The following is a 13,466-nucleotide window of genomic DNA, read 5'->3' as shown; positions in this document are numbered from 1 at the left end:
AAATCCACCATGTAGAAGAAATGTTGCCGATTTTACACCTATAAGATTAAGTATTTAAAAGATTATGTATTTAGCAACTGCTGTGGTACACCTACTGCAATTTAACCACATAGAGGCATACCAATTAACTTTGCTGCCCTTCAGCGTTTTATTATTTTCATATTTTTTGTAAGACTATCATAGTTCTCCCCATGATTTTGCAGAAGGTGATACACCGTTCTTGAGTTTTGCTCATTCCAGAAAATCCCACTTTTGTGTGAATCACTGTGGACATCCCACAGAGTTCTCATTAATTTTCTGACTATTCAGTTTGGTTTTTTAAAAAAAAAGTTTAACATTTCCCATGAGATTAGTCTTCCCAAGTTGCCCACATCTTGCTTTGCCTGTGCCAGAATGTTTGCAGACTCTTCCTGTTCAATCACATTCTTTCAGCTCTGATTTCCAGAATCCATTCAATGCTCTATATTCATCCATGTCTTAAGTTTCTTTTTTTTTACTCCTCTCCTAAGAGACATTGCTGCTTTACAATTTTCCTAAGAGGTGCTTTGCAATGGGACTCTCCCCATCAGGATCCATACCAGCACACACTTAGGCAGTCAACCAATACTTTGTACCTCCATAAGAAAATCCCTTTCTTCTTACAAATCTCTAGTGTGTATATGTGTATTTCTCAAATGATTCATTTTCGGAGGAAATTGTGTTGAAATTATGTAGAAGTTTGAGCTGATAATTCATGTTTGTTAGAGTTATTCTGGCATAGGGAACAGCAAAGCTCTAAATGCCTGGTCTCCTCAAGGGTTCAACTGGATTTTCAGTCAACACATACCTACTTCTAAATAGAGGCAAGCATTACTTTGAAGTATTACACGTGGCTGTCCATAGTTTCATTTTACGTGTCTTGTAATGACTAAATGGCACTACTGGTCAGTGAAAGGGCAGTGGTACGCTAAAGAATTGACATGGTCAGGAAATACAGTCTATGCTACATATTATAGAAGCATGTAAGTTTAATTGTGCTTTTATCTACAATTACAAACGTACTCCTTGCAAATTTATGACTGGATGTTGCACATGAAACATGTAATGTTTCATACATAGCACTGTGAACATTGATCTGAAAATCATAGTTGAGTGGAATGACATTTTATTTTTTTACTTAGAAGAAATTTTTGCTTGTAACTACCATTTCATAAGTGGCAATTAATCTGCTAGTGATTTGTAGATCTTTGCCTTCAGTGATGCACTGCAGCATTCAAGTAACCCCCTTTTTTAAAAAAGCCAGTTTAAAATTAATTATTCTGTATTCTGTAGTCTCTAATACTGCCACAGTGTTTATACCGTTATTGTGGAAAGCTGCAGCATTACAGTTACAAAAGCCATCAGATGTTATAAGCAAGTGGGCATGGGCTCTTTGCAGAAAGGTTTTTCTGAGTCAGAATTCTTTTTTCAGCCCCTTCACACCTTTTAGAAATATCAGGACTGTGACATTGGCATGTAGAGGTCAGAGGTTCTGTGGCAAGTCTCAAACGGTTTGTGCATGTCTCATTAGATGTAGTGACCTCTAACTGCACTAGGAATCTACTGAGGATTCCTGGAGATTACAAGAATAGTCTGTTTTGTTGGGTTTTCCTCCCTTTAAGTAAATCAAAGTGTAATGCCTCAAATTTGTTCTTTGAATATATTTTCAAAATATAGTTCCAAAACTAGAAGCAAATAAATTACATTTGCCTTAATTTTTAATTAGCTGAAAGTCGTCATTGCAAATTGTGTCTTCCATTGCTAAATAAAATAAATAGTCAACTGCCAGGCCTGAAATAATTAAGCAATATATTATAATTAAGGAATTTAATTTTGATTTAATTATGATATACAACTTTCCTTCTGATTTAACTGACATTCATTGACAAAATACTATAACATAAAACAGCACTAGTGCTTACAGCTTATGACTCTGCATGTTTTGCTTCATGGTATTTGGCATTCATCAGAGCATATGGAAAAAGTCTCCTAGTCTGAAATAGCTGGCATGTTATTTCATACTACCCAAATTATGTACTAGTTGTTTGGGTTTTGTTTTTTTTTTTTTTTGGTTGTTTTGTGAGGCAGTTGGGAAGATAAAGATATGTCAGGCTTGAGCCAAAGTTTATGGATATTAACTTGGAATTTTTCCATCAATGTTGGTCTGCTTTTGATAGTGAATTGCTCCCATGTTGTTACAGGGAAATAGTTAAGACCACATGCTTATGAAATATTTATGGAGCTGTATTGTGTACATATTCTGTGTCAACATCAACATGATTTTATATTAGGCTAGGGACTTGAGGGCAAGGACAGAAGTGATGGGCAGGCAGGGAATACCGCTTCATTCGCTGCTGCATCAATAAAATGGCTACAAAATATTCACGTTATTGGGCAATACCAACCCCCTATTTTGTTAAAATGTTTTTCCTCATACAGCAATATTGGGAAATGGCTTTTGTATTCCAGACTACACTTATGTGTAAGCCCCTTTAATGATAGGAAAGGTGAGGCTGATTTCAAAAAGTTATTCTACCCGCAGTCAGGTCTGCGCCCGCAAATCTACATGACTGCGGATGCATAGAACTAAAGTTGAAGGACAAAAAGCCAATTCTCCTCTTGATTTAGTGATTAGAGCACTCTTAGCAACATCTATGAAAACAATAATGTAAGACAAGAAATGTCGCGATTCATCATATTGCATGCAGTCAGGTGCTCTTATGCCCCTTCAGTTTTGATGTGTTGTGTTTTATTCCTTTGTTGATCTTTAAATTTCTCAGGAAAAGCTCAAAGGCCAAATGTCTTTTGAGGCTGAGAGCAATTGTACACTCAGAGCAATAATGAATGTTTGTTTTTCAAGCTCTTTCTTCCTCTGTTTCCTGAAATTATTCAGATCAGTGATATTTATGATGCAGCAGAAAATCAGAACAATGTTTTCAAAACCTGAATAAACATTTCAGCTAGCCTTGCTGTGTTGCTGAAATTTCTTTCGTATCTTCTTGTCTTCATCCCACTAGCTCAAAATTCTTTGCTATGTGACTGTGGTAGGCTGACCCTGGCTAGGTGCCAGGTTCCCACTGAAGCTGCTCTATCCCTCCTCTCCTCAGCTAGGCAGTGGAGGGAAAATGCAACCAAAGGCTCCTAGATCAAGATAAGGACAGGGAGATATCAGTCACCCATTGCTGTCACTGTCAAAGCAGACTTGAAATAGGGAAATTGGCTAAATTTATTACTGGTCAAATAAAGGTTTTCCAAAATGCCCATTAAACAACATGAAATTAAAAATACGCTGATGTGGGATTATGCTTGTTACAGCCTCATAGATGTTTCAAAATGGCTGGATTTAGATTCCCTACAGATGTTGTATTTTCATGAATACAGTTAAGACATCTGAATAATTTAAGAGAATGTTGTCAGTAGCTAGTGTCACACAAAATAACTGGAAGGAAAATTGCCTTCACTTAATGAAGATAAAAATTCATGCAAATCAATTTCTATTTAATACACAGCTTTAAATAGGAAACAATAGGTTATTACTTTGACAGGAAATCACAAAGTGTTTTTATTATGTCCTTATCACCTCATTTATTTCATATATAGAAACTCTGTCCATGATCCGCACCTCTGTAATTCTCAGAGAAAAATAATTATGTAAATACATTGAAATTTGCACATTGGGAGCATTTATTACCCAATTTGCTTATACTTTCTAACTGAAGAGCAAATGTAAAGCTATATGAGATTTTTACAGGAATTTTGAGGTTTCAAATTTAGCACTTCCAAAATAGTTCCAAAACCATTGGAAAAGTGCTCTAAGCAATAAAATTATTCTGGCTGAAATTAACCCTGCAAAATACTTTTCTCTCTTGTCTAATAAATATTTTATGAAGAACCTGAAACTCTATGCAAATGCAGTTATATTTACCCAGTAAGCATGAGAAGCAACAGATATTCTGCCTATTTATTCATATAATGATGAGAGATATATTTCAATTATATTACCTTTTGGCTTTTTGTTGTGTTTTTTTTTATATTCCCACAGCTTACCCAGGAGTTAAAATGGTGAGTGAAAGTCATCATGAGGCCCTGGCAGCACCGCCAGCAACAACGGTAGCAGCAGCCCCTCCAAGTAATGTCACTGAGCCAGCCAGTCCGGGAGGAGGGGGAGGAAAAGAAGATGCATTTTCTAAGCTAAAAGAGAAGTTCATGAATGAACTGAACAAAATTCCACGTAAGTAAAACTTGATTGATGAAAAAGCTTCTGTTGGCAGGCTGGATTTAAATTGACATTTTCTTCTTTGACATTTGTTTAGACAGCATACTAAATATTTTTTAGTCAAAACTGGAAAAATCACAAGATGAAACTGGTTTTGTAAGTTCCTCAAAGTTACTGACGTAGAAAAAAATGGAGTTCAACTCAAATTTAATTTATATCTATTCTTGATATGTCATAATATTTTGGTAATTTGTACTGATGAATTACTGCTGAATCATTAAAACTGAAACTAGAGAACTTCACTGTGGCTGTGGGACCAATAAGTAAAATGTTTCCTATCAGTAACACTTAAGGTTTCATGGTTATGACAAATGCATGTGGCCATATTGCCTTAAAGCAATATTTGGCCAGAACTCACACATATTGAGAAAACAAGGAAACTTTGGATCTTTGGAGATTAGAAAGTGTAGAAAGAAATGTGAAAATTGAGTTTTAACAAGAAAATAGCTAATATATCTGTAATGTATGAAGATAGCTGTGCTTTTCTCATTAGTTATTCTAGTAAATCAGCCACTGAATGCTGTTTGCACAAGTTCATGTACACATGTCGAAAACTTAAAAGTAAATGTATATTTCTGTGAAGTTAGAACTAAAGTCAGCAGGGTTCTTTTGGTCTTTGGTGCTAAGTATTGACTGAAAGTTGAGGCCTCAATTTGTTCACGTTAAAAAAAATGCATGCATTAACTTCATGCTGTTGTTTATGATAATACTGGGGGTCTTGAATCTGTCTGATATGTTTTACTATACATACACTGGTATCCAATATGGGACTAATTGAATATTGTCAGTGGAATTTCATATAATACAGAAAAAAATTCTCTTTGTTGCTGACAGAAAAATTACCTAATGCTACCAGCAGATCATTTTGGCACTTTTACAGACAAGAAGGTGAAGGCTCTGTATGTGTGCTTTACTAGCAAGCATTAGAAAGTCATTCAGTCTTTAATAACTTCTTCTTTATAAGAAAAAGTAAATGTAAAATATTTCCAGGGAAGTATTTTAACATATATAAGAATTTTCATTTTTAGAAGGCTATCCTTTGTGCAAAGAAATGTTCTGTGACTGATAAAGTCAGATAACAAATTAGAATATTAATTGATTTTTTTTATCTCTAAATGGATCTTGGCAATGTGGCAGAGGCCATTTTTGCAAAATTTATAGCAAACAGCGTTGCTCTGTCACTCAAAATTCCCACTTGCAAGAATTCAGGTGTTATAGAGGTAAGAAGTTTGTGTGCCATTACTTTGGTGATCTGCGCAGTCCAGTGCAGACCATACTGAAAGGAAATTGTCTGATGATGTGATGGGAAAACAAAACTAAAGAATAAAGATACAAATATACAAGAATAAAAAGAAAAAATTGGAAAAATAAAAAGACAAGACATTGAGGGGAAAAGTCAGAATTTGAAACATTTGTGTTGTAATTTTCGTTTCACCATGCTGTGTAAATAACATAGAGAAGACTTTGTGTAAATATCCTCTTATTTTTAAGCTTTGATTTTAACTTTGCAAAGGCATGAACGGCTTCCAGTATGAGGAACTCTGTAATTGGAAGGTGTAGGAAAAGGTTTGTAGATAGAGAGAAACTTGAAATTCCCTGCTGCATACTTTTTAAAACCACAGTGAAAACAAATGGAAAAGTCCAATCTGGAGAACTTTTTCAAGTTGAACTGACTTTTTTCTTCATAAAAGAAAAAAGCCCCTACTGTTACATAATGAAAGTGCTTACTTAGGAAAGTTTATTAGGTCGTAGGACAAATACATCATACTGTTTTTAAAATATTGTACCTTATGTTGATAGTGACACCAGAACATATTACCTCCATCTTAGAAATCTGGTCTCTTATCCAAGATCATGGAGTAATGTCCTGGAGAAATGAACCTAAGGTAGCTACAAGTCCCATGCCAATTGTCTGCTCTAATTATATAGACTGCAGATGTGATTGGATCCTCCCAAAATCTCTCTCAAATGCTGGGGCTGTTTAGTATTGCATTCTGCTATACTGGGGGAGGGTTGCCATTTCAAGAAGAAAGCTGAATTTTCATTGTACTGCAGAAGGGCAAGGGACTTGTGTGGGGACGTTTTTGAAATGCTAAATATAAATTAGTGCTGTCAACATCTTTGAGCATTTCATATTCCAAATAACTTTCTTTTGCCCATTTTCCTCAATAATAAATCCTGCAAGAATGGACTGCATTACACACAGGTCTGTATGTATTTTTCATTTATAAACTAACACAAACACAAAACAAGTAAGTTCAGTTAGGCTGTCTACAAAATATTGGGGACAGCAGGGCAGAGGAGTCCTCATTTCCCTGTTGGAAGATTATAACATTTGCTCATGAGTTGTTCAGTTTATGCCGGGGGGAGTTGTCAGCGTGGTGTTTTCAGCCTATTACCAAAAAAACTTTTATTGTGGCAGAAAAGTTCTCAGGACTTACCTCTTACAGCTGACTGCAAATTTTTTTAGAATGTCTCTTAAAACAGAGCAAAATGAAAATTGGTACAAACCAAATTGTTTGAATAGTGCCTCTGGGAATTTCTTGTTGTGTGAGAGAGAGGGAGTACAGTGCATGGGCCCCATTGGGTTGGCACAGATGCTTGCAAGTCTTAAGAATACTCCCAAGACCATGCACCAGGCTTTTCCTCTGTTAGACTCAAACTGGACCCCTGATTTGAGTCTTACCCATGGCAGTGGAGTGTCATGTCAGCAAGTTCTCCAATCTTTTCAGATGAGGGACAAGCCTCTTTTTTAGTTCATGTGCTTTATAGTCTTTACTTCCAGATGTCTCATGTTTGTCCCCACATGACAGGAAAGACTTTGAAATCTCAGTGTTTGTTATGGGAGGATCTTTTTTTCAGTGCTCTGTTGTTTATATGTGATAAATAATTAAATGTTTTAGTTGCCTCTGCCTGAGAAATCTGCAGATGGAAAATAAACCATCAGGATTTGGTGGATGTATATATATAATAGGATAAAGTGTTGTGAAAAAGTTCACCTGCAGTCAACTTGGTTTGAGTGTTGAAAAGGCCAAGCCATAGTAGGGCCTAATTGATGTAGTCTTCTCTTTCTGTTTAATCTTAGAAATTATATAGTATCATGCTCATATTATTAAAAAAATAAAGAACATTATAATCAGGGAATATATGACAACAAAAAGAAAGAGATGTCAAACTACATCCAGCTGAATAAATACTGTTCCTTCCATGTAGCTTATAATAGAAGATTCATTTGTTTAAATACTGTGTTTTGTGTGTAGAACACACAGATGTTAGAAGCTAAATAGTCTAGGCATAACAGCTAACTAAAAATATAGGATTCCCATTAAAAGTTCACTTTACAAAACTACAAGATGCAAATCAATTTAAATTAATGTAATTCAAATTATACTGGTGTTTTCTTCTGTGATGTGTGCACTAGACAAGTCTTATAAAAAAAAAAACAAAAAATATTACTTTAATAGAAGGAGGAAATAAAAGTTCCAAGAAAAAGAAAGGACCTATTGAATCATTATACATTTATTTCAATAACAGTGATGCATTAGGTAAACCAGGTTAAAATTTTCATTGGTAGAAGTAGAAAATCTGGAGGGTTGCTTTTTTATTTGTACCTCTTTAAAATAGAACATACACCACATTTTGTGACAGGAGAATGTAGGCTTCCAAAAGCACACAAATCATTCAGAATGTCTTAACATACATTTCACTCTGGATAAAGGATGTGGGATAATTTTATTACAGTGAGTCATACAATTAAAGTGCAAGAACCCAGTAAGTTACTGAGGCATAACTGGGAGGAATTTTTTTATCCGTTATGTAAATCCCTGCATTTTGGTTGTGAGTGGCTGATTTGCATAATCACAGTACAGTTGTTTTTCCATAACTGAACTGTGTATAACTGTCACTCTAACTTAATTGGTTCTTATACTTTCAATCCTTATTTATCTTTAATCGGCAGAATTTTTTATCTGTTTACCAGAAGGGGAAAAAAAGCCACCATCTCTGCTTTTACATTTTGCATTTTAAGTACAGTAAATCCAACAACTGAAAAAAGGGGGGAAACAGAGCAGATAAAACAGCACTTACTCTTGTGAAAAAAAAATGCATTAAAAGATTTTATAAGCTGTATCAGTTCTTTCCTTCTTCCTTCTCAGTGCTCTTACATCTGGATCTTTGTCTACAGGCTAGGAAAATATCTGCCATACATTTACACTAAGTGTGTTGTAACAAGACTGTGGTAATGGCAGCAACAGCTTTTGGGTGGAGATTTTAAATGTCAAGATACTGATACTAACCATACACAAATAAAAAACTGACATAAATTACCATTAGTTTACTTAATAATTTTTAAATCAAAGTGATGTTGATACATTTTCTAATGGCACATTCCTGTATGAATAGGAGACCTCATTCTGCCAGTAAACAAGACAGGAAAAATCCACTAAAATTCCAGCATACTTCTGATTGTGCTGTTAATAATGATGTGCTGTTAAGGCTCATGGTAAAATCTGGAACAGCTATCATAGCAGATTGCATTGAATCCAGAATTGTGGCACTACCTCTATAGTAGAAAGATATTGCATATTTCCAATGCTCTTGGCTTTCTTAAATTGTAATTATATAAAAAGTTACATTTCTATACAAACCATTTTCTGAAATGTTTGGCTGGCTTGCCACTCCATTTGGCTTCAGTAGCTGGTGCTCAAAAGCCCTAAATTTGACTCATCTTAAATAACTGACTGATAGTCCCCCAAAATGAGAAGCTTAAATCTCTGTGGTAAGTCAGGCTAAAACCGGATGTTCTGTGCAGACTTATCTCACATTCTGTTTCCAGAAAAAGTTTTATTTCCCTCTCCTTGGACTAGTGAATAACTCAAAACAAAAACTGGAGGCTGTAGAGAGAACTGTAACAAAAAATGTGAAAATAACACTATGACTCAGGTCTGGTTTAATTCCAAATAACACCTTAGTAAACTGACTACCAAGTTGTTGGTATATTTGGGTAATTTAGAATAAAGTACCTCTGGAGTTATATATATAGTGACTTAATTCAAAATTTCAGCATTCAGCAGTCATCTCAGACACATCACATCATTTCTTTCTCCCTGCTGGTGTCTGCTATTTTGCCCTTCTGCCTTTCTTTTTTGACCAGCTGAGGTGTACTGAGTGCTTACTGCTCTCTATAAATGACAGTTAATTTCTTAATTTTTCATTCGTTTGTGGCATCAAGATTATCAAGGAGTTATTACCAAATTATGTCTGTTATTAGAAAAATTGAGGATTTTTTTCACGGGGTCTTTGAAACTTAATTTTTATAAGCTGACAGCTTGATCATTTGCAGAAAATGATTTCATTAAGCTTCTCCTAATGGTTCCTGGAGCACAGGTGTCGCTGGTACAGGGAGGAGATGGCACATTATTTTCTAAGTCCATAAAAAGATACAAAATGCTGATAATATAATGCTTTCAGATTTAGAAACTGGATTAATAGTGTAGGCATACCATAAAATCAGAATAAAGTTTGCAGCAATAGCTGTGATTTATATTTTCACAGGACATGCCAGTGTTAGTCATTGTCTAATATCATTAGTTAGCCAGAAAAAAATTTGAGTTTCCGTTTCAGAGATCATCTTGAGTAGTAGCTGACTGCCTGTAGAAATGAGGACTATGTATACATATGTTTATGTGTACTCACATCGACTTATCAAAACAACAAGCAGAGTTCTCAGCTTAGGAACAGTCGGACATTGGCAAACTCCATTTAGGTATCTTGGCAAAGAATATTTGTATAGAGAGATTCAGAGAAGATTGTACAGGGAAGTCTGAAGAACAATGCTGGAGGAAGTGGGATGGCATGAATTCAAGTCTTTGTCTCCCTTCCTGTCATAAAATCATTCACAGCTACTCATGCCAAGCAAATACATACAGCTTTACACTGCTGAAGGAGCAGAGAAAATCAGAAATAAGGATTTACTTTGGAACACAGAAGTACAAGACAGAACTATTGCCATACAATATTAGATGGGGAAAAAAACTCACATTATTTCTAAATATAACAATTTAAATGCAAATATCAGATTACTTTGTTTTCTCCCTGAAACCCCCAGTCCCAGAGTGTAGATGAGAACTTAAGCTCTTTTTTTTTAATATTAAATAAAATTTAGAGATCTCCTGCTGATGGGGAAAAGCTTGAAAATACTGCCCACACACATCCAGAAGACATAAATATCGTGAGACAAAAACAATTCAACTCTGTTATTTTATAAACTCATAATATGAAAATGCTGGGGTTATTTCTAGGGTGTCCAGCGTATTTTGATTGCTTTAAATGAGGAATCCTGAAAATACAGCTTTGAAATCCCAAATGTCTAAACAGATACTGAGAGGTGAAAGAAGGGAAGTAAAAACTCATGAACCAGATGAAAATCCTTGTCTTGAAGGATCTGATCTGAGATCCCACTGAGTTATACTCTATCAATATTTTAATGATTGATTCTGTCATTCAGAATTTATTTATTTATTTACATTATTACAGTTTACAATCCATGGGTTATTTTCATATGCCTTCTGATAGGCTCTCCTTAACGTGTCCTCTTGTTAATCTTTTGGGTTCATGACAGCTGCCAGTTTGATCCTCATACAGGACTGAGTGAGGAACCGCAGGCTGTTGGAAGTACAAGCTGCCCTAGCGTGACCTAGAAGTGCTTCTGCTGCAGACTATAGCTGGATCAAGCATGGGCAAGCAGACATGCTTGCCAGGAAGTTACATAAAATCATTGAATGGTTTTGGTTGGAAGGGACCTTAAAGATCATGTAGTTGCAACGCCCCAGCTGTGGGCAGGGAAATAATCTCCTCCAATCAAAGCAAACTCAACCCATGTGTCTGACGCACTTAGATCCACAGGAGTTCCCTATTCCCACACTGGCCACTATCTTGACTCCTTGGACAAGGCAAGGAGGAAAGGAGAAAATGAGAAGAGCAGACTCCTACAGCTTGAGCCAGAGCAGCAATTGCAGCATTCTCCATGCCCAGCACAGGGAGAGCCTGTCACAGGCTAAACCAGTGTCCTCCTCTTCATCACCTTGTGAATGCAATGTCCTGTCAGAAAGGAAATGCTGCCTCTGAGCCAGTAGCACACTGGGAAGGTAACTTCGGTGTCAAACAGAATTATACATTATTGACTGCATGTGTCTGGAGCACCTTTTTCAGAAACATTACTTGGTTTTGAGTTGTATAATCTGAGCAAAAGGGAAGGAGAAGCAAGTTCTATAAAACACGTGATGCTGCAAACATTTCAACAAACTGTAAGAAAACAAAAAAACACATTAGATTAACTTCTAAAGCCAAGAGGATGAAATTAATCTATAGCAGAAACAGGGGTGAGCATCTACCTTTGGTTTGGTGATGGCATTTCAACAAGGGGTGTCAGACTACCCCCAGGGGTCTCCCCTAGCACATCACTGTGAATATTATTTTATATGTTACAATTACTCTGGTAGGTATTTTATTGCACAATAGATATGTCAAGTTGTGCCAGTGTCTTATAAATTGAGTAGAGAATTCACTTTACAAGCAGAAAACTGAACATAGTTGCTGGCTTACTTTTGGTTCTGGGGATGTATCTTAAAATTTCATTACTTCGTGTGAGAGAAAGTGCACTGAAATTGTGCTTACATGCATAAAAGAGACACAATCTTCTTTAACCTTTTTCAAACTTACCTGCATATAAAGTACCTCCAGAATTACACATTGTCAGTTATAATTGTTTGTAATATTGCTTTAAAAACAACAGTTCATGGAATAATTTTTCTGAATTTAAAACTGAGAATACATTTAAAGATTGATTCTCAGCAACGTACAGAATAAAAGATAAAAGGCACTTACGACCTGTACAGTTAGTGGATTTTCTTTGAAAAAGTATGGTTTAAATGCACAGTGAAAATATAGGAATTACAGTTAAGATTTAAATTCTATCCTTACCTCAGCTACTTGTGCCTAGGCACTGTAGCAAGCTAGAATATATTCTCTCGTATTTTTATGAAAACCAAGAGTAGATAATACCACTGTTATTCTGAGAAATTGTTGTAAATTGGCACAGCTGAAGAACAGAATGTCATTCTTTGTTGTTATTGTTGACTATTCTGCTTAGAACTGGGTGTCTTTGCTGCTGAGAATTGTCCAAACTAAGGGAGGGATTCCTTCTCTGAGGGATTATAAATATATAATACCCTCTGTACTTTGATTAATATGTTTTTTTAAGTGTTTAACATTATTTAAAAGAGACAAGAATGCTTTTACTGATATATGAATTAAAATACCTGGTCATCAGTGCCATATGCCAAGGCGGGTGAAAAACTGAGATACTGACCACCAAGAGGAGCTCTCAGGAATACTGTAGGTACATCCTTTCAGACATTCATTTTATCTTTCTTAGTTTTGGCTTTTATGTCAAGCAAACTCTTGAATGGTTCTGGATCTGAATGTCACTAATGCTTCCAGAACATGCAGCCACTTTGCAAGAGCTGTGGAAGTGGCCTCAAATATTCAGAAGAATCTTGGTATGGGAAGACTTTGCTCTGACTCCATAGAAAGAAGCTGCGGTGCTGAACTTGAATGACTGCCTCATGAAGGCTGAGTTCCAGCTGGCAGCTGAACAAGCCATCTGCCTACTCCTGTGCAGATTTCAGAATCTGAATCTACTCTTAATTACCAACTTCAGCTAGAGCTCCCTAATTTGCTCACAGCCCCTATATCATCTGGGGGCATGTTTCAGTACTGTAGCTGGCACTGTTTTCCTATTGCAGTGAGAGCCACCAAAATGAAAGATGACATTTATAATTTCAGATGGGGAAGGCATTTCAACCCACATCTTAAAAAGGAGCTCCAGAAATTATTAGACTTTCTACACTTAGCTTTTAAGAATCAGACTCTAGAAGTTGAATTTACAGATCTGAGTTAAATGCATTGGTCCTCTTCAGAATGACATAGAAAAAGGAGGTGCAAGTTTATCCAGAAGGAAACACTGGTGTATGCAATGGTACTGATCCCACATACTTAGATATCTAGGAAGACTTCTAGGTTAAGCCCTTATAACAGAGAGATTCACAGCCTTAAAACACTTTTCTCTGGGCTTAGAGTCCTGATTTCTCTCTGTTGGAGAGCAATTGTTTCA

General features: G+C 35.9%; 1 protein-coding gene across 3 annotated transcripts in view; it reads left to right on the top strand.

The window, feature by feature from the left end:
• Positions 1–13,466, top strand: part of SYT1 (synaptotagmin 1) — a 337,000-nt gene that overhangs the window by 208,382 nt on the left and 115,152 nt on the right. For 2 of the 3 annotated variants that reach the window (XM_033057397.2, XM_033057398.1), the window contains exon 4: positions 4,061–4,249. The exons of the other annotated variant lie outside the window; for it this stretch is intronic. In XM_033057397.2, the coding sequence (XP_032913288.1) occupies positions 4,078–4,249 (172 nt within the window). In that variant the 5' untranslated portion in view covers positions 4,061–4,077. The remainder of the gene's footprint in view (positions 1–4,060; positions 4,250–13,466) is intronic. 3 annotated transcript variants of the gene reach the window in all.

This window comes from Catharus ustulatus, chromosome 4 (genome assembly GCF_009819885.2).
Source record: "Catharus ustulatus isolate bCatUst1 chromosome 4, bCatUst1.pri.v2, whole genome shotgun sequence".
In the NCBI taxonomy this organism is placed as follows: Eukaryota; Metazoa; Chordata; class Aves; order Passeriformes; family Turdidae; genus Catharus; species Catharus ustulatus.
The sequence above is the reverse complement of the archived record's forward strand: the minus strand, read 5'-3'. Positions and strand labels throughout refer to the sequence as shown.